Here is a 24,595-nt window from a genome sequence, read left to right as displayed (position 1 = left end):
AACTGTATCATAAATAGAAGCTCAAATGCAGGCACCAAAATTTCATATCAGTACTTGTTATAAGACAGTTATCCAGATTAACAAGAATAGGTGTACATTAACTACTTTTTATCATTGAAATAAAAGGCTACATTTAAGAAATTCCTATAGAGAATTCTTCGATCCCCCAGAAAACATGTGAGGTTCCTCAGGCCCCAGATAGAGAAATACTGTCCAAAAAACAACAGAAGAATGATAAGCCATTGACCCATCCACATTTACATATAAGCACAGATTCCCCCTCCAAACTGCATAATAACCTACAGTCAGTAATCTACAGAGGTGGGTACGTGACTCTAAGGACAGCAAAAATGACCTCCAAAGAATATAAAGAAGACATCCAGGATTCCACTCTGGCAGGATTAGAAAATGTCAGGGGGAAAGGAGAAGGGACTTCAGGTGATTTTGGATGTCTAATTAGACCCCTTCTCCCCATATTACCTGAAGGATAGCTTCCTGATGCAGAGTCATCCAAGCATAATTTCAGATCTTGCTCTGATTCTCTTAGCTTAATATTCTTGCAGAACTCACTTTCAAGCTAATACTGTGTTAAAAACAGAAAACTAGGAAGAAAGAATAAGCTTAAGGTTTTTGATTGGTGTATAAACTTTCTACACTCAGCAAATTCAGAATGCGTGTTTAGGGCATTTTGGTACAGAGTTATCAGTGTTAATAAATCACTGTTGTTTCACTGTCATGATCCAAGTCATTTTATCTTCAGAATAGAGACTATATAGAACATTGAGGAGAAAAAATATGTATATAAGGTGAATGTCATTGTTAGGAGAATGGTTGAAATAAATTATGGTGTAATGCCAGTACAGAATGTCATTCAATCATTGTAATAATGAATTAGAGCTAAATCACTGTCTTAGAGATATTTACAGCAAGTATTCTTTTTAAAAAATTTATTTTATTTGGCTGTGCTGGGTCTTTGTTGCTGCACTGGGGCTACCCTCTAGTTGTGGTGCACAGGCTTCTCATTGTGGTGGCTTCTCTTATTGTGAAGAATGGGCTCTAGAGCATGGGCTCAGCAGTTGCGGTCCACAGGCTTAGCACTACTGTGGCATATGGAATCTTTCCAGACCAGGGATCAAACCTGTGTTCCCTGCATTGGCAGAGAGATTCTTAACCCCTGGACCACTAGGGAAGTCCTACATGAAGTATTCTTGGGTGAGAAAAACATTATATATAAAATTGTATGTAATAAATGTGATCTCATTTTTTAAAAACAAAAATGAGTTAGACTTAAAAAATACTCACAACCTAAAAGTTGAAAGCTATGTTTTATTTGGCAGGAATTTGTAGGACTTCAAGCCCAGGAGGTAGCATCTCAAGTAACTCTAATAGAACTGCTCTGACGAGGTGAGGAGGTGAAGAAGCATGAAAGTGTTAGTTGTCCAGTCATGTCCGACTCAGCATTATATAGGAGTTTTCCAACAAAGAGCAGGTAGTCTGAATGTCAAAAGATTATTGTTAATTAAAGAAAACCAGATGTCTAGTTAAGGAATTTAGTGTTTTTCCATGTATGAGAAAATGCACGAGTCTGGCTCACTGAAATCATTCCTTTCACATGCACCTCACCTACATGGGGCCGGTGTCCTGTGTTTTCACATCCTGTGTTCCCTCAGGGCTCACTGTACGGAGTGACTACAGTCTCATAGTTGCTAGGTGGCAGGTATTCGTTCCTTTCTGAGTTCCTTCAGGGCTCACTAACTCACCATGGGTGGTGGCTGCAATCACTGATGACAGTGACATCCTTTGTTTACTGATATGGCAGGAAATATTCCATTTCTCAAGACAGAAACACTCCAGTGTATATGTAATTCTGTATACACATTTGGGTATATATGTTTATATGACTGTATGAGCATAGAGAAAACTACAAAATCATATACACTAGGGTAACATGGGTTAACTGTGGGCAGAAATAGGGTAATGTGATGCAAAAGGAAGAAGAAATGAAGTGATTTATTCAACAAAAGGGGGAGAAGAAAGTCTTCCATTTTAAAATAATATATAATGTGATCATACTTATTCATCATAAAAAGAAGAAAAATCAACTGTCAACGTTGGAGGAAATGCACAAGAAGCAATAGAGTAGATAAGGAAGATAAAAGCAGGGTTAGGGAACACTAACAGAACAGCACAGTAAGATCCTCCAAAACTCTGTTTCTCCATAAAAGCAATAAAAGCACTGGGAAAAAATGTCAAAAGTCATATTTTTCAGAACTTTGGAATTTAACTAAAGGTCTGCATTAATTAGAGGAACATTTGTTTCAAGAAAAATGGTGGAATCACAGTAGAACTAAGAACTTCGTAGCATTTCAACTTGCCCTATTCACATCACCCTCTCCTCAGTTCCACAGAAGCCTTGAAAACCAATGGCTTCACAACTGTGGCAACTATGAAAACCAACAACCTAGAAGGCAATGGATGGGGGAGAATGAGTTTGAAGCTCCCCAAAAAGCTGTCTCCAGAGAACTTTCACCATTCAACTTGTCTAGAAGATCCCTGAAAAGGATTCATCCTCAGCACTTGTCTTTACTTGATTTAACTCAGAGCTTTCCCTTCACAAAAATTTCTATCCTCAGGGTACTTGTTGAAAACAATCTATGGTAATTGTTTAACATCACAGTTACCTTAGGCAAGGATACCTGTTGGAAATAAGAGATTGATCAAAACACTTACAAGGAAAAACTAGGAAGTAAGATGTTTGAAGGGGCCTTTGAAAAGCTCGGACATATTCCATGGGAAACTAGAAGGCCAGGGCTGTGCCCCTATCCAAGAAAAATACAAAAAACCAGTCACAAAAGCCACATATTTATTTCATGATGCCCTTTATATGAAATATTCAGAACAGGCATATCTACAGAGACAGAAAGTAGATTAATTTTGGAAACAGGCTGAGGGAGAGGAGAAATGGGCAATAATGGATATAGCATCTCTTTTTGCAGTATGAAAATATTCTAAAATTAGGTGGTGGTGATAGTTGGACAATTCTGTGAATACATTTTAAAAATATGCAATTATTAGGAATTCCCTGGCAGTCCAGTGATTAGGACTCAGTAGTTTCACTGCCATGGCCTGGATTCAACCCCTCATTGGAGAACCAAGATCCCAGAAACAACTGACATGGCAAAAAAAAACCACAAAAAACTGAATTATGTATATTTGAAGTCAAATTTTATGGTATGTGGATGATATCTCAAAAAAACTTTTTTCTAAGTGAATGAGAAGTATGATGATTTTTCACCTGATAGAGAAGATTTAGGAGCAGGTATGAGTGGGCTTCCCTGGTGGTGCTAGTGGTAAAGAACCTGCCTGCCAGTGCGGGAGACATTAGAGACACAGGTTCGATCTCTGGGTTGGGAAGATCCCCTGGAGGTGGAAACGGCAACCCACTTCAGTGTCTTTGCCTGGAGAATCCCATGGACAGAGGAGCCTAGCAGGCTACAGTCCATAGGATTGCAAAGAGTCAGACACAACTGAAGTGACTTAGCACACACACAACAAAAAGTACACTAAGAGAACAAAATACGCTTTCAGCACATCAGCCCACTCTTGTCACTAATTCCTAATTATTAGAGCTTATAGGTTATTTTATTTTGTGCCGTATTACTTTTAACCCAAATGCTCTTGGTTGATAAAAGAGTTTTCCCTTTCCTTAAAACTCAACATTTCCCCTTAAATATTTATAATATACATAAGAAGAAAAGATGAATATAAAAATCCACATATAGAATGCAATCTAGAAAAATCCCTTGCTAAAATATAGCATGAAAGATAACTGTGGGCCTTTTACCTTTCTATATTACAACTGATTTTCAAAATGCAACTAATGAAACTCCAAATGTAACAGATGTCAGACAAAGTCTATTTCACATTTACAAAGCCCAACTTGACCACATAGTGTAACATAGGAGGTATTCTGGTTAAATTTTACAAACTGCAGTATTCTATGCTTTGGTATGATATTAAGGACCCCCAAAAGAAAATGTCTTTAGGAAAGGCTATTTCCTGGTACTTTTTGCCAGGAGTTCTCCCCTTGTTTTTCTACCCAGGATATTGGATAGGACAGAATGTCTTGCCACTGTATTTTTGGACTGAAGTGGACTCAAATAGCTTTTACATATGCCAGAAATTTAAAAGTACTTTTAATTAGATAATATTTTTAAAGGAATAAAAGCAAATTCTCTGTTATGTGTTAATAGAGATACACAGCATTAAATGATAATTTAAGTAAAATTGACTAAACAGATACCAAATACAGAAGTGTGATTAGGCATTACCAATAAAAGTGTCAGGTATTAAATTTTTGAAGTGACTGTAGTTCATCTATTTATTCATTCAAAAAATATTTTCTTGAGCACTGGCCATAAAGCAGTAAACAAAACAGATTACTTTATCTACTCTCCTAGAGCTTGAAATTTGCTCAGAAATGCTCCTGCCATTGCAAACAAAGCAGTGAAATTAAATAAGCAAGCACGATATACTTGAAAGAACACTGGTCCAGGAGCCCCAAGATCTGAATCCCAATTCCTTGGTTACTGACTAGTAAATAAGTGACACTGGATACATCAACTTGAATTCCCTAAGCCTCAATTTCACACCTTGAAAAACGGTCTATATATCTGTCCTCTATACCTTATTAATTATAAGGGCCACAGAGAGATAAACAAGGTCCTAGGGTATAGCACAGGGAACTACGTTCAATACCCTTGTGTAAACCATAATAGAAAAGAATATGGAGAAGTATGTATATATGTGTATAACTAAATTACTTTGTTGTTCAGTAGAAATTAACACATTGTAAATCAACTACATTTCAATAAATTTTTTTAAAAAAGAATCACAAAGAACATATTCAAACATGCCCCCAAAACTGTCCAAAGCTCGATACTCACAGGCTAGCAATATTATTGAAATGCATGATAAACTATCAAATCCCTTACAGTAAATAATTTTAGTTAATATAGACAGTCTATTGAGAGTCTATATGGTCAGACAGTAAAGCTCAAGGCTAACAGTCAAATACATTAAGAACACAGAATGATACATATTCAAAGGTTTTGACCTTTCTCCAATTAAGCTTTTTAATTTCACCTGGATTTCCTTTACATGTCAAATTATGTTCATATTCTCAAGCAATGTTTCAGCCGTAGGAAGAGAAAATGAGTCAAACAGACTCCCATTAAACTTCCAAACTGAGCAACAACGACAAGACCATATATTTCTTTACTCTTCAGGATATGTGTTTGTCACCTCTATTTGAATCTTAACAATGATGGAACTTTCAGAATACCAATTACTATAATTGCAACCACATTAACTGGACTGAATTTTTGCTTATTTTACTTCTGTCCTTCTGTTGAAAAACACAGTCCTAAGAATAATGAAGTATTTAAGACATGACCAAAATATTAAAAGCTTCAAAATTAAGCTCATGAGGAAAATACAATTTACCTGGCATAATCTGTGTTTGCAGTATTAGTGTCAGGTAATGAATATGAATCTGTAGGAATCACTGGTGAACACTAAGCGTAGGAAATAGTTAACATCTATTGGTGCTCTGTAGAATCCAAACATCCTGACTCTTTGGGGTTAGAGAAACAGAATAATCCTGCTTTTCTTCAGATGCTGGCAAACTTATACTGTGATAGCTTAAGAGTCAACTTAATCCTTCCCTTCCTGGCTCAGAATGAAAATAAATACTCTTTCCTAGACCTAAGAAGTGATTCTCCTCCGGAGGTTTTGTTGCAAGAGGGAGCAACAAACAGGAAAGTGATCAGGGAGGAATGGGTTTTGTGGAACTTTCAATCACACAATATTGTTTTAGGAGGCAGAAAATAAGAATCAAGACCACTGCAGAGAAACCTTTTACCAGTGACTGAGCTGTGACTATGACGTATGAGTACTGACTGGGTCATTTCCAAACTAATCCACTCCCACTAGCATTCTAGAAGGTTAGTAACTTTCCTGAAAGAACTAGAGAGGGACAGAGTTACATTCCAGAGCATATCATCTGCCCCCATCTAAGACCCAACTCCACATTTTCTGCCTTCCCTCTCTCTCCCCCAGCTCTTTTTCTGGAATAACTGACAAATACTTCCATTTGTCCTCAAATAGAAGTTTTGCACATGCCATTTTCCTCAAGGTGTGATTATTTGTCAGTCAACAAGTAAAATAAATCTCACAGTTGAGAAAACAGGGAAACAAGAAAGAACGTATAGACACCTGGAAAACAAATGAGGGGATAACCCTCCAATTCCTCCGCATTCGATTTCAAAACTGTGTGCCTGGTATTCTCACTATAAACATCTCCACCGCAGACATTTTCACCATGTAACTAACTGACTGTGTGGCAATTTTGCAATGAAAGATAAATTAATGGTTGACAGTTCGGGGCCTGACAATTTGCTTTCAATGAGGTGAAATGTGTTAGCATTTCTTTCAGCTAGAGATGATATTGATAGCTTTGTTGAGCTGAGAGGTGACAATGATTTGCTTCAGGATGGTTTCTTATTTTGAAACACACTACACTTGAGGAGGAGGAGGCTGAGGACCTCAGTGGCGCAGAGTTGAACCCACATTTTCCACAGAACTTCAGAAAGTCTATCAACAAACATGTGACAATATGCCAAGAACATGCAACAGTGTAGAAGACTTTCACAACGCAATACAGAACTCAGTTACAAATATGCATCCTAGGATTTGGAGACTGATGCCTCTCTTAACGAAGGGACAAATTTTATCAAAAAAGGAAAAGCCCAATGCCAAGTGAGGAGAAATGATCACGCCAAAAAAAAATAAGTGTATAAAAATACTGTAAACAGAAGACTTTGAAGACCAGGTACAACTCACAAAATCAGTTATTTGTGCTGCATCACCATGAATCTACACATATTTCAAACGTATTCAAAAATTTTGTATTTAGCCATGAAGTTTTTTTAATTTTGTTAATTTCTTGTTTCATTAAATCTTTTTAAATGTCCTTTATTTTTCATTTTTTTATCTTTTATGACAAAATTAACTTACAACCAATTGATTAGGAGGCAGAAATGTTTGTAGCAAGGATGTCTAAGGCAAAGATGCTAACAGTAAAAATACCTAGAATCATAGAATTGGGCTACCTGCCACAAGGTACTAATAACAAAATAAGTAACTTAATTTACTTATTAATTTAACCATCTCAAAATAAGTAACCTAAAACTTTAAAGCAGAGGCCAAACATCAGAGGTGAACCACCACAAAATCAACACCACCATACTAATGCAAGCAGCATAAATTTTTATGCTTCAAAAACAATGAATGGCACCGGTACATTTTTATTTCTTACTTCTGTCCCCTATCTGGATGGTTGAACTGATGGCATTTCATGTTTAGAAACAGGACACTCAGCAATGCTTGCCAGATAAGGGAGCAGAGCTTTTCCTGTGTGACCAGTGAGGGATTGTGAATTAAGAACATCAGTCGCCATGCTTAAAAAAATCTACCTGTGGATTCCGCAGACATTCAAGGGCCCAGGCATTCAACACCTTCAGACTTACTTGTGTTCCTGTGATTTTGGTCTGCTGGGAGAGAGGCATCCATAGTCCAGGTCGGAATGTGTTGGGTGGGATGGGCGGCAGATGTCATAGTGCTCTCGTTATGCATTGTATTCAGAAGAATAACATCAGACACGTGGACTTTACTATCAGTGACCAAAGGTTCACTCCCATTTGATTTAAAATAGGCCTTTTTTAATGTTCCTGAAAGATCAAAAAAAGATATTTTAAGACATTATTAGAAGTATTTATTTTTAAAAAAATGTTAGGAAAACTCTAGAGCTGCCCTCCTGGGCAAGCAAAGAGAAAGATGATGGCCAGCAAATCCACCCACATCATTGAGACAACCATAATCTCTTCTACCATAAATCACATAACCCTGTGAGGAGACTATCGCTTCTCAAGAGCTAAAGGTTTAGAAACTAGAGTCTCCACCCAGGTTTCCTAGTGCCCACCTCACCTGGGACTCGCCACAAATAAAACGTGGGGAATCTTAGTGTTTCCTTCCTGCTATCACGGTGTCTCAATTTCACACATCATTTTATGCTGCTCTGTACCCAGGACACAGCTCCCCATCTCTACCTGCCACAGAGGACAAGCGTGCCAGTGTACCTCCAGCCTTCTATTTCTCCACATTTGACACTAGCTTTCCGTGAACTACACACAGTAGATAGTAAAAATAACAGGGCTCAAAATTTACCAAGACTTATAGAAATCCAAAAAATAACTGTATTTCCAACAAAACTAAAGGAAACCAAGTCGTCTTTGTCTTTGACCGGAAGCTACAAAATATGATAATAAGAAACATGCATTAAAGTTAAATTATCAACTGGTCACTTTCTCAAGGTATTTATTCATGAAAAAAACAAAGAGCCCAACCTAAGATTGTTGGGAATCCTCTAGCATTGGCTTTAGGCAGAGAATCTGAAAACTTTGAAAGAGATCTTGTATTTTTAACTTAGTCAAAATAGACAACAGAGTGTTTCCAGAATACAGCACTCTGATTGAGTATATCACTAAAATAAATGAATGTGATATTGATCCATTATACAAATACCCAAGGGATTTTTTTCCCCTAAAAACATTTACAGTGAATGCTCTAACTGGCTTTCACTTTTCTAAACGGCTCATGGACCATTAAAAATAAAAGAAATATAAATAAAATGTTTAATATCAGTCTACAGAAAAAATTTCTCTACATGTGCTTGACACTTGGAAAATATTAACTACAAATCAAAATAGAAAAGCAGCTGTTTTCTAGCTAACTAAGGTCAACAGTTTCATCTGCCAAAGCACTCTAAATAAAACAGTGGAGGGTAAAAGCTAAATCATGACCGTGTGGTACAGGTAACACACTCCCCAAACTGTCCGTGATTACGAGTAAATATTAAATGCAGTAGGTGGAAGAAAAGATTTCATTTAATTGATTTTGATTTTCAAACTGATTTAGAATTTATTGTAAATCAAAATGTATACAATAGACTTGATCACTATAAAATACGTATTCATGCAAAAAAATTCACTAATTAACTAGATACAATTTTATTTTTAATTTATTAGTTTGCTCTCTTCTTTGCTAATTTTGGCATAAAGATATGTTCTTGCACATAACACGTCATTTCCACTAATGTGGCTGTAATTAATATAGAAGGTCCATAAAGTCAATTTACTTATTGCACTAACCCCATGAATCAGTATCCATCTTTGTTAACACACTTTGACCACATGCCAATTCCTCAGTCATATCCTTGTGAGATGCACTTAAAACGGGTTCCTTATCATGCAAAATACTTCAACAGTTGTTCTTACCATTTTGTTTGTAATGACTGGCCTTATTAATCATCTTTAAGTTTTTCACCTAGCCACAGTGTTGAAAGTGTTAATAACCTGTTTACTCTAAAATATTCTGTAAACACTGACTTTTTCAGGAAACACTGACTTGAATAACAACTTTCTAAAAAAAAAAAAAAAAAAAAGGCAGATTCCTGCCTCTTAAACTCTCCACATCAAAGCAAGTTGGCAGAAAAAAAAGATAACACATGATATATGATAGTTGCTGCAGCTAATGTCTTTAAACTATATTTTTGAGAGAAAAACAACAGACAGAGACAACTTAAAGGACCTGTCTTTAAAAGCCTGGAGTCACTAGACAATATTTTCAAGCATCTCTGGAAACTGACTAACTCTCAACTCACAGTTGGCCCTCTATTATGCATTTTTTTCAAAGCACAAAAATAGAATTCAATAAGACTAAACACTCTCAAGATACACTATGATGAGCTATAAAAATACTATGAGTTATTAGCCCAGAGTAGAGTGTTGATTCTTCGAACGTTGCCACATCCTTCTCCACAGTTCTATTTTTATAGTGCTGTGATTAAAAGTATAGGTTCTACAGCCTGACCACCTGAGTTTAAATCCCATCAAAAGTACTCACCAGCCCTGAAACTCTGGGCAAACTCCCAACTGATGCAAAATAAGGCAAGTAAAAGCACCTCCCCTCAGTGGGCTGTGTTAGTCAATACACACATAAACACTTGGAACAGTTACTGGCACACAGTAAGTTCTCAGTAACTGTTAGTCATTACTGCACAGTAATAGTAATAAAAGTAAAATTGTCTTTTTTAGGGCTGTAAGTGAAAGTTGCTCAGTTGAGTCCAACTCTTTGCGACCCCATGGACTATACAGTCCATGCAATTCTCTAGGCCGAGATACTGGAGTGGGTAAGCTTTCCCTTCAGGGGATCTTCCCAACCTAGGGATCAAACCCAGATCTCCCGCATTGCAGGCGGATTCTTTAACAACTGAGCCACAAGGGAAGCCCAAGCATACTGGAGTGGCTAGCCTATCCCTTCTCCAACAGATCTTCCCAACCCAGGAATCAAATCAGAGACTCCTGCATTGCAGGCAGATTCTTTACCAACTGACATATTAGGGAAGCCCGCTTAGGGCTATAAAGTACTTATAAATAAATGCCAATTTCCTTTTACTCTAAATGTATCCCAGCATAATAAAATGGCTAAGGAAATTTTCAAAAGTGAATCACTTAACCTTATTTTGGAATAAAATAACTGTGGCCCTTTCATGCTAAGTTATTTATAGAAGGCCACACTGTATCAAGGTTGTATGTTTCAAAAGTGTTTCAGCTATAACAGAGTTCTATTTAACAATGTTTACGAGTGTTCAGACGCTTAGTGGTGTCTGAATCTTTGCGACCCCATGGACTGTAGCCTGCTATGCTCCTCTGTCCATGGGATTCTCCAGGCAAGAATAGGGGAATAGATTGCCATTTCCTCCTCCAGGGGATCTTTCAGACTCAGGGATCAAACCTGCGTCTCCTGTACTGGCAGTGGATTCTTTACCACTAAGCCACTTGGGAAGCACAATGTTTAAGAAATGGTCTGCAATTCCAATAATAAAAACCAATCATTACTGATCACTTATCAATACATCTAGCAGACTTAGTACTGTGGCAGCCAAAATAATGCTCCCCCAGAGATGTCCACATCCCAAGTCCCAGAACCTGGGCACAGGTTACTTCACACTCCTTACATGGCAAAAGGGGTTGCAAATGTAAGTTATGCAGTCTGAGATGGAGAAATTATCCTAGACTATCTAGGTGAACCCAAGGAACTCACTGGGTCCTTATAAACAGAAGAAGGTAAGAAAGTGCATGTCAGAGCTATAACAGTGTGAGAAAGACTCAATGAGCCAATGCTCATTTTGAAGATGGCAAGGGGGCCATAAACCAAGGAATGTAAGAAGACTCTAGAAGCTGAAAAAGGCAGAAAACAGACTGGTCCCCAGAGTCGCCTACCAACACCTTAATTTTAACCCCATGAGGCCTATTTTGTTCTTCTGACATCTATAATTCTAAGCTACTATATTTGTGTTATTTTAAGCTTCATTACAGCATTAATATTACAGCAGCAATACAAAACTAATATGGGCACTAGACTAAGTATCTTTACTGTAAGAAGCTACTGAGTAAGTCTTCCAACAATCCTATGATACAGATGCTATAATTAACCCTTCTTGATGAGGTGAAGAAAGCTGCTGCTGCTGCTGCTGCTGCTAAGTCGCTTCAGTCATGTCCGACTCTTAGTGACCCCATGGACTGTAGCCTACCAGCCTCCTCTGTCCATGGGATTTTCCAGGCAAGAGTACTGGAGTGGGGTGCCATTGCCTTCTCCAGAAGAAAGCTGAGCGCCGAAGAATTGATGCTTTTGAACTGTGGTGTTGGAGAAGACTCTTGAGAGTCCCATGGACTGCAAGGAGATCCAACTAGCCCATCCTAAAGGAGATCAGACCTGGGTGTTCATTGGAAGGGCTGATGTTGAAGCTGAAACTCCAATACTTTGGCCACCTCATGCGAAGAGTTGACTCATCAGAAAAGACCCTAATGCTGGGAAGGATTGGGGGCAGAAGGGGAAGGGGATGACAGGATGAAATGGTTGGATGGCATCACCGACTCGATGGACATGGGTTTGGGTAAACTCCGGGAGTTGGTGATGGACAGGGAGGCCTGGCATGCTGTGATTCATGGGGTCGCAAAGAGTCGGACACGACTGAGCGACTGAACTGAACTGAACTGATGAAGTTTCAGAGAGAAGGAAACTGAAGCTTACATTAACTTAGCCCAAGAATTGAGTTGGGATAAGATATATACCCATACTCAGTCACACATGCTTTTCACTTTGGACAAGGTATACAAGTTAAAAAACTCAACCACCATAGGCATGTAAGAAATTTATTTTCCTATGAGTTTGAAATAAACTCCTTATCTTTATATCTCTTATTGTTCAGTCGCTCAGTCATGTCCAACTCTTTGTGACCCCATGGACTACAGCATGCCAGGCTTCCATATCTATCATCTCCCAGAGTTTTCTCAAACTCATCTACATTGTGTTGGTAATGCCATCCAACCGTCTCATCCTCTGTTGCCCCTTTCTCCTCCTGCCTTCAATCTTTCCCAGCATCAGGGTCTTTTCCAAAGAGTCAGCTCTTCACATCAAGTGGCCAAAGTATTGGAGCTTCAGCTTTAACATTTCTAGTCATGTGGTAATACATTTATATCTCTAGTCATGTGGTAATACATGTATGGCTCAGTGGTAAAGAATCTACCTGCCAATGCAGGAGATGCAGGCTTGATCCCTGGATTGGGAAGATCCCCTGGAGGAGGAAATGACAATCCACTCTGGTATTCTTGCCCGGGAAATCCTATAGACAGAGGAGCCTGGTGGGCTAGAGTCCATGGGGTCTCTAGAAGTCAGACAGGACTTAAGGACTGAGCACAAGCATGCATTTTCTATGTTCCAGGAGCTATGTATTTATTCCCTGCTGAGAGCAAATTTCAAAGTTTAGTTAGAGGTTTTCATCAAGATGTCTACAGATTAGATGAGGGAGACAGGCATGTATGTAAAAATACGGACCATGATACAAATGCTTTGAGAATGATATGCATATGACAATCTGTTGACAAAAATTAGAGAAGAAGCTGAGATTCCATTAGAGAAAGTTAGGAAAGATTTCTTAGGAGATAATGATCCTCCCTGTGAATCTTAAAAGATAACTAGGGATTTTCTAGGTTTGAGCCAAGCATTTATGGGGAAACAATTCCCCGCATTAGGGAATGGAGAACTTTCTAGGTAGAGCAAAGGGGAAAGATATGCAAAAGCTGAGTAGCAAGTAACTAAACATGGCTAGCACACAGGGAACTGGCAAGAGCAAAGGAAGTGGAGCCAGACTGTGAAGGGTACTCCTGTTAAAGCTTTGGAGTTGATCTTGTCATCATAGAGAACTGCTGAAGGGTCTTAAATGGGGTAGAATGTTAAAATGACCACTCAGACAACAGAGTGATGCTTGAAAGGGGCTAAGTCTAGCAGACAGTTAGAAAGCTACTGCAATCGTTCAAGGGAAAAAAGATGGACTGAGCCAAGGCAAAAGCAGTGAGGGCAAGGGGAACATTTGGGAGAGAGCCTTCAGAGGCAAAATTATAAGAACTTAACAAAAAGTGCCAGAGGTCCCTTCAAGGTTTCCAGTTTGAGTTATGGGTAAATGAAGATATTTACCGAGGTGGGATGATTGTCATTCGAGTTATTCATCAAATATTTCAACTCTCTCCCATTCTACTGGGACACATGCTGGGGTTACATTCTCTGGTCTCATTCTCTGTCTCTTGACATCTTTGATGCTGATCAAAGTGTACAGACTTCCAGTTATAAGATGAGTATATTCTGGGGGTTTAATGTACTGCAATGTGATTATAATTAATGATGCCACATTACATACTTTTAAAAAAGAACCTCTAGGGATCTTTTTCTTTCTCTCTGACACAATAACCACAGGGTTCAAGATGATGGCTAGTCCATCAATTTAGTCCCTGAGCGACATGAATGAGCACAGCCCCCCTGCCATCTTGTAAAGCATGTGCTGCAAATGAGAAACTGACTTTCAGTGTTGTTAAACCACTAATATATTATGATTATTTTTGTTACACAGCATAGCATAGCCTGTCCTGACTGATACAATAGATAACAGAGAATGAAAAATAGATATTGTAGAAGTTTACTTTTGTTACTATAATTATTATGAATACACTGAGTGTAAAATGCTATGAAACACACAAGAGGAAAGAAATCTAAATCCAAAGCAGTCTAAACATTTCCTCCAGAAGGTCTTGCCAGACTTCCCCACAAATGTGCATCTTCTTTGTGTTCCCTGATCACACTCTGCTTATATCACTAACACACTCAAGTGAAATTGTCTGTTTCTTGTCTGCCTCTTCGAAGTTAAGAAGGTATAATATGCATGACCACATTTCAAGCACACAGTAGAATGCTTGGCACCAGAGTAGGCCTCAATAAATACTTGTTGAATGTATGAATGATGAAAGAAGTCATCGGAGAATATGATACTGTCTAGAGAAGTATGGGTGCAAAGTGAGAAGAGAGCTAAGATAGACACTCCCAAATTTACTGGCTAGATACAGAAAGGTGGTGCTAGTGGTAAAGAACCCTCCTGCCAATGCAGGAGACATAAGAGATTCTTGCCTGGAGCATCCACAGAGGAGCCTGGTGGGCTACAGGTTGAAAAGATTTGGACATGACTGAAGCGACTTAGCACATAGAGAAAGATGAGCTTAAGGACACAGAGAAAGAGCAGACAGAAATAGAAAGAAAATTAGAAATGATAATATCCAGGCAAAGCAGAAGAGCATTTCAAGAAGAAAGGAGTAGTCAAAACTGAGCATGTTCATTGTGAGCAGATGTAAATAAACACAGAAAAAAGCATAGGCTCTCCCAAGTCTTGTTCAAACACACACAGGTTCCAAATGCTGCTTTTCAATGAAAGGACATTGGGGCCCTGGGGCAGAACAGATATAGTAGTATGAAAAGAAGAGAAAGAGGAAAAGATCAGATTACAGTGGATTAAGGACAAGATGAAGCACAGAAATGACCTGGGGAGCTTGTTTGAAAGTAAATTTGGCAGGTCTGGAGAGGGGCCCAGGATTCCAGATTTTGCATTTCACACAAACTCCCAAGTGATGCTGATGCTGCTGGTCCACTGACTACACTGAATATAAGACTTTAGACTGCCTTTTCCAAAACATCACACATTATGCATAGCCTCAGACCTGAGGAATTAAAGAAAAAATATTCTCAAGCTTGAGAACTGCATAGAAAATCTTAAGGTTCTGGTGGAAAAAAAAACTAAGGATCTGATAGGTTTGCCCTTTTAAAATGATATTCAAAACACAACGTTGTACGTTACGAAGTTCAGATTCTCATCATTCCAAATTCTTGTAAAAGCCACAGCTGCTAAGAAGTTTGGTAAGAGAAAAACTATATTTAAATCCAATGATCTCTAGCTCTTCTAGAATTTTTGAAGAGGAAAGTCACTCTTGTAGAGGAATAGTCACTTGAATTTAAGAAAAACAGACTACTTATATTTCCTATACTTCCCACCATGATAATTTCTTTCTTCTTCACTGAGTGACAAAAATTAAAAATCAATAGGCCCCACATAGGTCTTTTGTAGTTTTGAGAAAACTAGGATGGTAACCTTAGGCTATTCTTTGTAAGTGTAAGGCTAAAACAGTTTATTTTAGATGTGGATGAATGGATAAACCTTTGAAACCAAGTCTTCAGCTGTTAGCAAGAAAAAGTTTAGAGCATTTTAAGCCGATTTTTTTGGACCTTAATTTTAGTGAAATAAATTGAGATGAATAAATTTTGCAAAAATCAATGTAGATCATATTCTAAAGCACCACGTTTGCAGGACTCTTGCAATAACTGTATTTCTTCTCCCCATCACATACTCTGCCCACTTCAACCCTTTCTCCAGACAAGTGTCAAAGGGACTTTTTAACAGTCCCAACCAAATCAATTACTCCACTCCCCTACTCCAATATTCCCATGGTTGAGGTCATGGGTAAAGTGCTTCCCCATCAAGGATGGCTTCTCAGGCTGGATTCACACCCTGTCTCAAAGAAACTGTCTCTTCACACATAGGAGCTACCTCTGTGATAATTAATCAATTGTGTGATCATTTTCTATGTGCCTCTCCCTCACTGAACTTCCAACTGGGAGCCCCGTGAAGGTAGCTTGATTCAGGGCTATGCCCAAGACCCATAGGTTACCACTTTGCTCTTAGCAAAAGTGAAAGTTGCTCAGTCGTGCCTGACTGTTTGCAACCCCATGGACTATACAGTCCATGGAATTCTCCAGGCCAGAATATTGGAGTGGGCACCCTTCTCCAGAGGATCTTCCCAAACCAGGGATCAAACCCAGGTCTCCCACATTGCAGGAGGATTTTTTACTGGCTGAGTCACCAGGGAAGCCTGCTTTGCACTTAACAGTCACTCGATAAAGCCTGTTCAAGGAATGAATGGCATCAGATTATACCTACAATTTTATGCTTGTTCAATGTTACTCAACATGTCAATGTAATTTTACTTAAAGTGTTGCATGTGTAATATGTTTCTATATTATTTATAAATAATTTGTTAGGCATTGGTTCAAACTCTGATAAAGCATCTCATGGCACAAGCTGACTCCTGCAGTCATGTCATGACAGCACAGGCACTGCCACTTTAAGCTCTTGTAAGAGGAATGAAAGTAGCTCTCAGGCCTAAGCAGAAGAGTCAAGTGAAACTTGGCATCATATCACAAATCCAACAGTCTATCAACTTTATTTCTTCCTAGCTACTTTATTGGCAATTAAACTATACTATGGCAATGGCTTGCTTATAGGGTTATGGGGTTATGGAATATGAGATTACTAAAATGATGGCCATAATACACAGACTTCAGTTCTTATAGAGTTAAAATGAGAGAAGAACAATTTTGGCCAATGTTTGAGTGTTGTTCAGTTGCTCAGTCATGTCTGATTCTTTGCCACCCCATGGACTGCAGCACACCAGGCTTCCCTGTCCATCACCATCTCCCAGAGCTTGCTCAAACTCATGTCCATTGAGTCAGTGATGCCATCCAACCATCTCATCCTCTGTTGTCCCCTTCTCCTCCTGCTGTCAAATTTTCCCAGCATCAGGGCCTTTTCTAATGAGTTGACTCTTTGCATCAGGTGACAAAAGAATTGGAGTTTCAGCTTCAGCATCAGTCCTTCCAATGAATATTCAGGATAGATTTCCTTTAGGATTGACTGATTGGATCTCCTCCAAGTCCAAGGGACTCTCAAGAGTCTTCTCCAACCCCACAGTTCAAAAGCATCCATTTTTTGGCGCTTATCCTTCTTTATGGTCCAACTCTCACATCCATACATGACTACTGGAAAAACCATAGCTTTGACTAAACAGACCTTTGTTGGCAAAGTAATGTCTCAGCTTTTTAAAATGCTGTCTAGGTTGGTTCATAGCTTTTCTTCTAAGCAGCAAGCATCTTTTAATTTCATGGCTGTAGTCACCATCTGCAGTGATTTTGGAGCCCAAGAAAATAAAGACTGTCACTGTTTCCATTGTTCACCCATCTACTGGCCATGAAATGATGGGACCAGGTGCCATGATCTTAGTTTTTCGAATGTTGAGTTCTAAGCCAGCTTTTTCACTCTCCTCTTTCACCATATAAAGAGGCTCTTTAGTTCCTCTTCATTTTCTGCCTTAGGGGTGGTGTCATCTGCATATCTGAGGTTATTGATATTTCTCCTGGCAATCTTGATTCCAGCTTGTGCTTCATCCAGCCCAGCATTTCTCATGGTGCACTCTGCATATAAGTTAAATTAGCAGGGTAACAATAGATAGCCTTGATGTACTCCTTTTCCAATTTGGAACCAGTCCATTGTTCCATGTTCAGTTCTAACTGTTGCTTCTTGACCCGCATACAGATTTCTCAGGAGGCAAGTAAGGTGGTCTGGTATTCCCATCTCTTTAAGAATTTTCCAGTTTGTTGTGATCCACATTGTCAAAGGCTTTAGTGTAATCAATGAAGAAGAAGTTGGTGTTTTTCTGGAAACTTCTTGCTTTTTCTATGATCCAGCAGATGCTGGCATCCTTTGAGTGTAATAGAACTATTAACTAATTATTTAGTAACAATAATATTAATAAGCAAAAAACAATTTTTATGCTCATAATCAATACTATAACCTATAAAAACACTTTCATCAGAAGTTATTTCATTTGACTTCCATAACAATCCTATGAAATGAATAATAATTATATTCCCCATCTCACAGAGAAAGAAAAGCATGTAAAAGTCACACAAGTAGTAAGTGAAAGATGCTAAACACAGATCTCCTAGTACTGAGTTCTTCTAGGATTCTACTTTTTCTAGATCTTTTCTTCTAGGTCATATAGCCCTTTCAGTATTAGATTATAAATGAAGAAATAGAAACCTAAGTATAATACTATACTTTTCTCTTCAATTTTCAATTCCTTTCAAAAACGTGAATCTTTATGAGAGTCCCAACTAGACTAAATTAAACTGAACAAAACCTTTGTAGCTCCAACTTCAGTTTAAGGGTCAAGGAGAGAAACAATTTGCTATTGCTCTTTTCCATAGCCTGCTGTAGAAATAATTATTCAGAAAGACTCTCTTATCTTCAGAAATCTCTTTGCCATCTTGACTTTATGCATGCCAGAAGCCCAAACAGACAAAATTAGAGAGGCACAAGGCATCTGTGTTTGTTAGCATAAGGTTTTACTATCTTTTCCTAGTCAATAAAAGACCCTGATGCTGGAAAAGATTGAGGGCAGGAGGAGAAGGGGATGACAGAGGATGAGATGGTTGGATGGCATCATCAACTCAATGGACATGGGTTTGGGTAGACTCTGGCAGTTGGTGATGGACAGGGAGGCCTGGCGTGCTACGATTCATTGGGTCACAAAGAGCCGGACATGGCTGAGTGACTGAACTGAACTGAATCCTCTCACTATCATCTCTTCGCTTTTTGAAGCCAAATCTTCTATTTGTACACAAGTGGCATTCCAGCATCTCTTAGATACTCAGAAATAACTGTAAAACTTTGAAAGAGCACGAAATTAAACTCAAATCAAACAGAACATTCTTAAAAGCAAGCAGAATCTAGTGAGATTTTTAAAACAAAGATATAAAATGGTTTTATTTCTCACTACAACAGTAAACATCTCAGTTGTAAAACAGGAAAGTTTATCTGGGCAGAGATTACTTAATGCATCTATATGAAATCATCTGGTTCAGAACATACAAAAAGAATGCTTTTGAAGACAGTGCCAGAAAACACCCACTTTCTCAAGTTTACCTACATAACAGCCGAAATAGTACTAAGAAATGGTTATAAATTGCTCAGTTTCCTAATTTCATATAAGTGATTTTTTAAAAATTGCCCCCCTAGGTATATGCCCAAGAGAAATGAAAACATGTACACATAAAAACTTGTACATGAAGGTTCAGAGCAACATTATTCATAATATTCAAAAGGTGAAAACAACTAACATGTCCATCAATTGATAGATTTTTTTAAATGTGGTAAATCCATACAACAGAGTATTATTTGGCCATAAGGAATGAAATACTGATACATACAATAACATGGATGAACCCTGAAGATATTATGTGGGTGAAAGAAGCCAGTCACAAAAACCACACGTGGTCATATGAAATGTCCAGAAAGGAGGAAATCTATAGAGACATAGTAGATTAGTGGTTGCTTAGAGCTGGGGCAGAGAGGACACAGAAACATGGAAGGGTGACAGACAGCTAAGAGAGAAGAAAGTTTCTTCCTGAGGCAATGAAAATGTTCGAAAATTGACTATGCTGATGACTGAACTTACCTGTAAATATATTAAAAATTACTGAATTACACACTTTTTAATGGGTGAATTGTATGGTATGTAAATTATATTTCAATAAAGTTATAAAAATGTTTAAATGTAATAAATCAATAAATCCAAGTAAAGCACTGTTTTAATAGCACCCTGCCTCTGCTTAGAGGCCTCTAAGCTCTGAAGCACTTAAAAATGGGTTTTAAACTTACATTAGCATTCCACCCTGAGAATGAAAGGAAGTATTCTTGACAGTTTGTGAGCCGTTCCATAAACTGTTACAACAATGAGAGCGTTTCAAATGACAGGGGTATGACCAAGGGAGACAGATTCTCCCAGATGTAACAACTACAAACTCTGGACAAAATATAAAAAAGCAACTACTGGAAGGCACAGGAAAGGAAACAAAAGCAGGCCAAGTCTGGAGGGGAGGGGGACCTGGCAGAAGAGAGGGGCAGAGGTAAGTTTCAGGGTTTGTCCTGCCTCTAGCCCAGAGCAAACCACACCGGGCACAACGTGGGGCAGGGCGACTGAAACCCCAAACAGAAAACCTGCAGTTTTCCTGTCCTCTTCTTACCTGTCACCCTGCGACCTCTGAACATCTCTGCCCTAGGCTTCTATGAAACCCAGCATCTCTGGGATCCTTTCCTTCTTGTCCAACAACTCTGGTATCTCTTGACCCTTCCTCTTTTCTCATCTCCCCTAAACACCAGCATCCTCCAAGTCTTTGTCCTCCGCTTTGAATCAGTGCACTTTCTCCTCACAGTTCATCTACTCCTGCTACTTCCGCTGAGACTCCCACGTTCACAAATACAGGCGGGCTAGGCTCCCTTCTCAGCTTCCCTTCCTGATGGTTCCAGCTTCAGACCAGTAACAGCGGGATGAGAGTTAAATTCTAAAGTCTGTACAGAAGCCAAAAATCACACAGACTCACAATTACCCTTGAAATTTTCTTAGGAAGGTAAGAAGTTCTTACAGTCCTCCATTTCTTGGCCCTGCCTGCACTGTTGAATTTGCTCACAATAAATGCATTTAAACTATGGTTCTACTGTATTTAGTTGTCCCATAAGAATCTCCAACTTAACATGTCCAAACTGAACTTCCAGCCTGACCTCCATCTACCTGCATCTCACTCCTCTGCCTTTTCTTCCCACAATAACAGATGGTACCAAAGCAAGCCTGGTTGCCCAAGCTAGAAATCCAAGAGTCAACCTTGACTCCTCTTTCTCTTTCATGCCAAAATCCTAAGCATTCTTGATTTCCATTGATTTTCGTGCACCAAATGCTTTAATTCAAGCTCTTGCTATCTTTTACTCAGATGATAGCCAGTCACCAAATTGGTCTCCCTGCCTTCATTTCTTTCTACCATCAGTTCCCTATAATGTATCCAGGTCTTCTGTCTTTTACAAATGCAAAAGTAATCAGATTTCTCCTTGCCCAGAAAGATCCTCCAGTAGTAAACCACCATCCAGAGCAGCAGAAACCACTCTTACAAATCATACTAATGTTAATTTTAACTTCATTTTTCTTTAATAATGACATCACTCACCAACAAAGGAGAGCAGGATCACCAGCAGGACAATGAGAGCACAGACACATGGAATCAGGACCAGCAAGAGGAAACGAAGAACATTCACAGTCGTCAGCTTCCGAGAGCAGCCATCACCCATGTTATCATCATCAGCTCCCAAGACCTAAAGTAGAAGAGGATAATACAACATGCTTTTAACATTGCAAAGCAATTCAATACACAGTATGACATTTTAGAGGACAGCTGTCCATTTAGAGCAGTAGCATGCCTAAATTTTCCTCTGTGTACTACACAGCATGAAATGAGTTTAGTCACCAGATCCCACTAATAAATAAACAAATAATTGTACAAACCATATTCAGGACAGAGCAAACCATCTGTTTCTAAAATGTTTTTCAGGAGTATATGGACTTATAACCATATTCCATCTTAAATTTGTTTAAACTTATCTGCTAATTTGGTATTATTCCACAGTAGAACTCACCTTGACCTAGAGCTCTAAGCAAACTGCCTAATGCAGTGATAAAATACTGGTGAGTAGTGTGGACAGGGCATCATCCAGATTTCATTCTTGTTTGTCTCTTTAGTCCTAAAGCAAATGTGAATGAGTCTAGATAAAATAAGCTTTTAACCATTAATAATTCAGCAAGATTGAATATTATTGACTACGTATTAAGTGGCAAGCTGAGTAATGAAAGAGAGCCTGTTCTGTTGGCCACTGACAATCTCTCCACTGTCCACACCACCCCTTCAGCCCATCCATTTGAGAGAGAATGATGAGGTACAACAGTGGTGATTCAACAAGATGAAATTCTTATCTTCAAACTTTAAATTTTGCTAGCTCAATCTCTTGTCAGAAACAATGTCTGGAAATTCATGTATTGCAACTGGCTTAGTGCAGTAACTTGTTCAACAGAGATGGACTAAAAAGTGATTTGAGTCACAATGAGCAACACTTCTGATCCCATTAATTAAAATGTTTCTTATGGTTCTCTCTCAAACTTCTGACTCTTCGTGCCATTTCTGACTGTTTCAGAGCTTGAACTATAGCCTTGGTGCAGCCAGCTCTTGAATCTCTTGAGTCCTGAGCTTCCTTTCAAGTTAGATCATAAATTTCTCATGCTTAATGCATAGTGTCATCTCTTCTCAGTATGTCCACAACCAAACTAATTTCCTTCTTTATCCCTACCTTGTGGCTCAGCTGGTAAAGAATCCACCTGCAGTGTGGGAGACCTGGGTTCAATCCCTGGGTTGAGAAGATCCCCTGGAGAAGGGAAAGACTACCTACTCCAGTATTCTGGCCTGGAGAATTCCGTGGACTGTGTACTCATTGGGGTCACAAAGAGTCGGACACAACTGAGCAACTTTCACTTTCACTTTTTCACTTTCAAGCTAGTTCTTCTCCTGACTTCCATATATGTGCTAAAACAAATTCCACTATTCCTATAATCCCAAGACTCCAGACTTTCCCATGATCTCCCCCATGCCATTCATTACCAGGTTGCTTCTTCCCCTGTAAGAAGTATCTAATTTTTAAAACCAAATGACCTTTGAGAAAGCCGTATCACAATTGAGAAGTCCTAACCGATGATCTTACACTTGATCCTTTCTGACATATAACTAATACCTGATAGTTTCCCATGAATCAAAAGGCAACTTTGATGCAATGCAAGGCATATGTGATTCTCTATTTCTGCTTTGTTCCTCCTACATCAACATCAACTCTTGTTCACTAACACATATTGCAAACAGTGTTCACTAAATACACTGATGTGATGACACTCTCTGTAATTTTAAGAATTCTCTGTGGGAGACATTACTTGAATGAACATACGATGTTAGCTTAAGAATGGCTTGATTTCCTAGATTAACACCTTAACTGATCCATGCCTTTTGAACCTGGTTTAATCGACCCACCAACATGAGATCCCACAGACTTAATATACAGTTAAGTGGCACCATTTTGGAGGAGGTCATGGAAAGGATGTGACCCACCACATTGACCCATGAGCTGGATTCAGGCAATCAGAGTCTCCTCACCCTCTATTGTGTCCTTGGAATGTATGTTACATCCACTGTTCCCACAGCCAAAGCTGTTTTCAAGGATGCAGCCTTGAGCAAGCAATGTGCTGCTGAGACCATCCGGATGGTACACATGACTGAATCCCATTATACGACTCTGGCAGGTGTGGAGATCTGATGATGCTGCAGTCACCCAAGACAAACCTTGTAAGTAAGTTACCTTGGTTATTAAAACTGCCACCTAGCAATCTGGAATGATCTACCTCTTTCTTCAGTCTCTCCTTGTCCTCCATATATGGGGGCCAGTTTCAGATTTCACTCAATGTGAATTAACAGACTGACACAATATAATATCTTTATAACACACTGATTATAACAGTGACGGATGGCATCCTTTGAGGCTTGGACATAACATTTACCTGTAAAAAGCCAGTGTGGAACTACAGCTCAGAGACCATAGTAGAACTGACTTTTTTGCTTCATTTACTCAAGAAGTGGTTATTGATACATCTACTAATTATAATAAGCACAGTGATGAATTTAACAATAATCTAAGACCAACTGTTCCTCCAAAGTTCACAGTCTTGTAGGAGAGGTAAAATATGGACATAAATAACTACATTTGGAGATAGCAAATGATCAGCACTGTGAGGCTTACAGGAATTGAAAAAACAGGAATACGATTTCTTGCTACAAGATCACTTAAGACATTGTAGAGAATCAGCACTTGAACTAGCCATGATTCTCAGAAAAGTATCACTGAAAAGTCCTATTATAATTTAAAAGAGTGATAAAATACACCCAGAGAGGTAAGGAGTTATGAACTTTCTTTGGCTTCCACAACAATGGAAAAGATTTCTTTGTTAAGGAGGTCACAAGAGCGTTGTAGGAATGATCTTCTTGGGTGGCAAATGTACAGTGGCCTCAGTGCTATCTGGAATCCTATGGCCAAGTACATCCCATTTAGTATTCATAAGTGAAGAATCAGTAGGGAAAGTCCCAGTGGCTCATTTTAATATCTTATATAAGTATATCAACAAGTCCTTGATCTCCAGAAACCACATTCACGATTAGTGCAAATGCTTTCTCCAGTGACTAGGAAATTGATTCCTTTTATGAAGGGGAGAAGAGGAAGAAATTCTTAGAAGAAATTTAGAACTAAGAAATACTTAGAGGAAACCTCAGCCCTTTCCTCAAGTGT

General features: G+C 38.8%; 1 protein-coding gene across 3 annotated transcripts in view; it reads right to left on the bottom strand.

The window, feature by feature from the left end:
- Positions 1 to 24,595, bottom strand: part of CORIN (corin, serine peptidase) — a 285,216-nt gene that overhangs the window by 221,707 nt on the left and 38,914 nt on the right. For all 3 annotated transcript variants that reach the window (XM_081590643.1, XM_081590651.1, XM_081590633.1), the window contains exons 2-3: positions 21,391 to 21,535; positions 7,590 to 7,790 (exon numbers count right to left, since the gene is read on the bottom strand). In XM_081590643.1, coding sequence (XP_081446769.1) covers positions 7,590 to 7,790; positions 21,391 to 21,535 — 346 coding nt within the window. The remainder of the gene's footprint in view (positions 1 to 7,589; positions 7,791 to 21,390; positions 21,536 to 24,595) is intronic.

Source organism: Giraffa tippelskirchi, chromosome 1 (genome assembly GCF_054371585.1).
Source record: "Giraffa tippelskirchi isolate mGirTip1 chromosome 1, T2T-mGirTip1v1.2.pri, whole genome shotgun sequence".
NCBI classification, from domain to species: Eukaryota; Metazoa; Chordata; class Mammalia; order Artiodactyla; family Giraffidae; genus Giraffa; species Giraffa tippelskirchi.
Note: the sequence above shows the minus strand (reverse complement) of the source record. Positions and strands in the feature narration are given on the sequence as shown.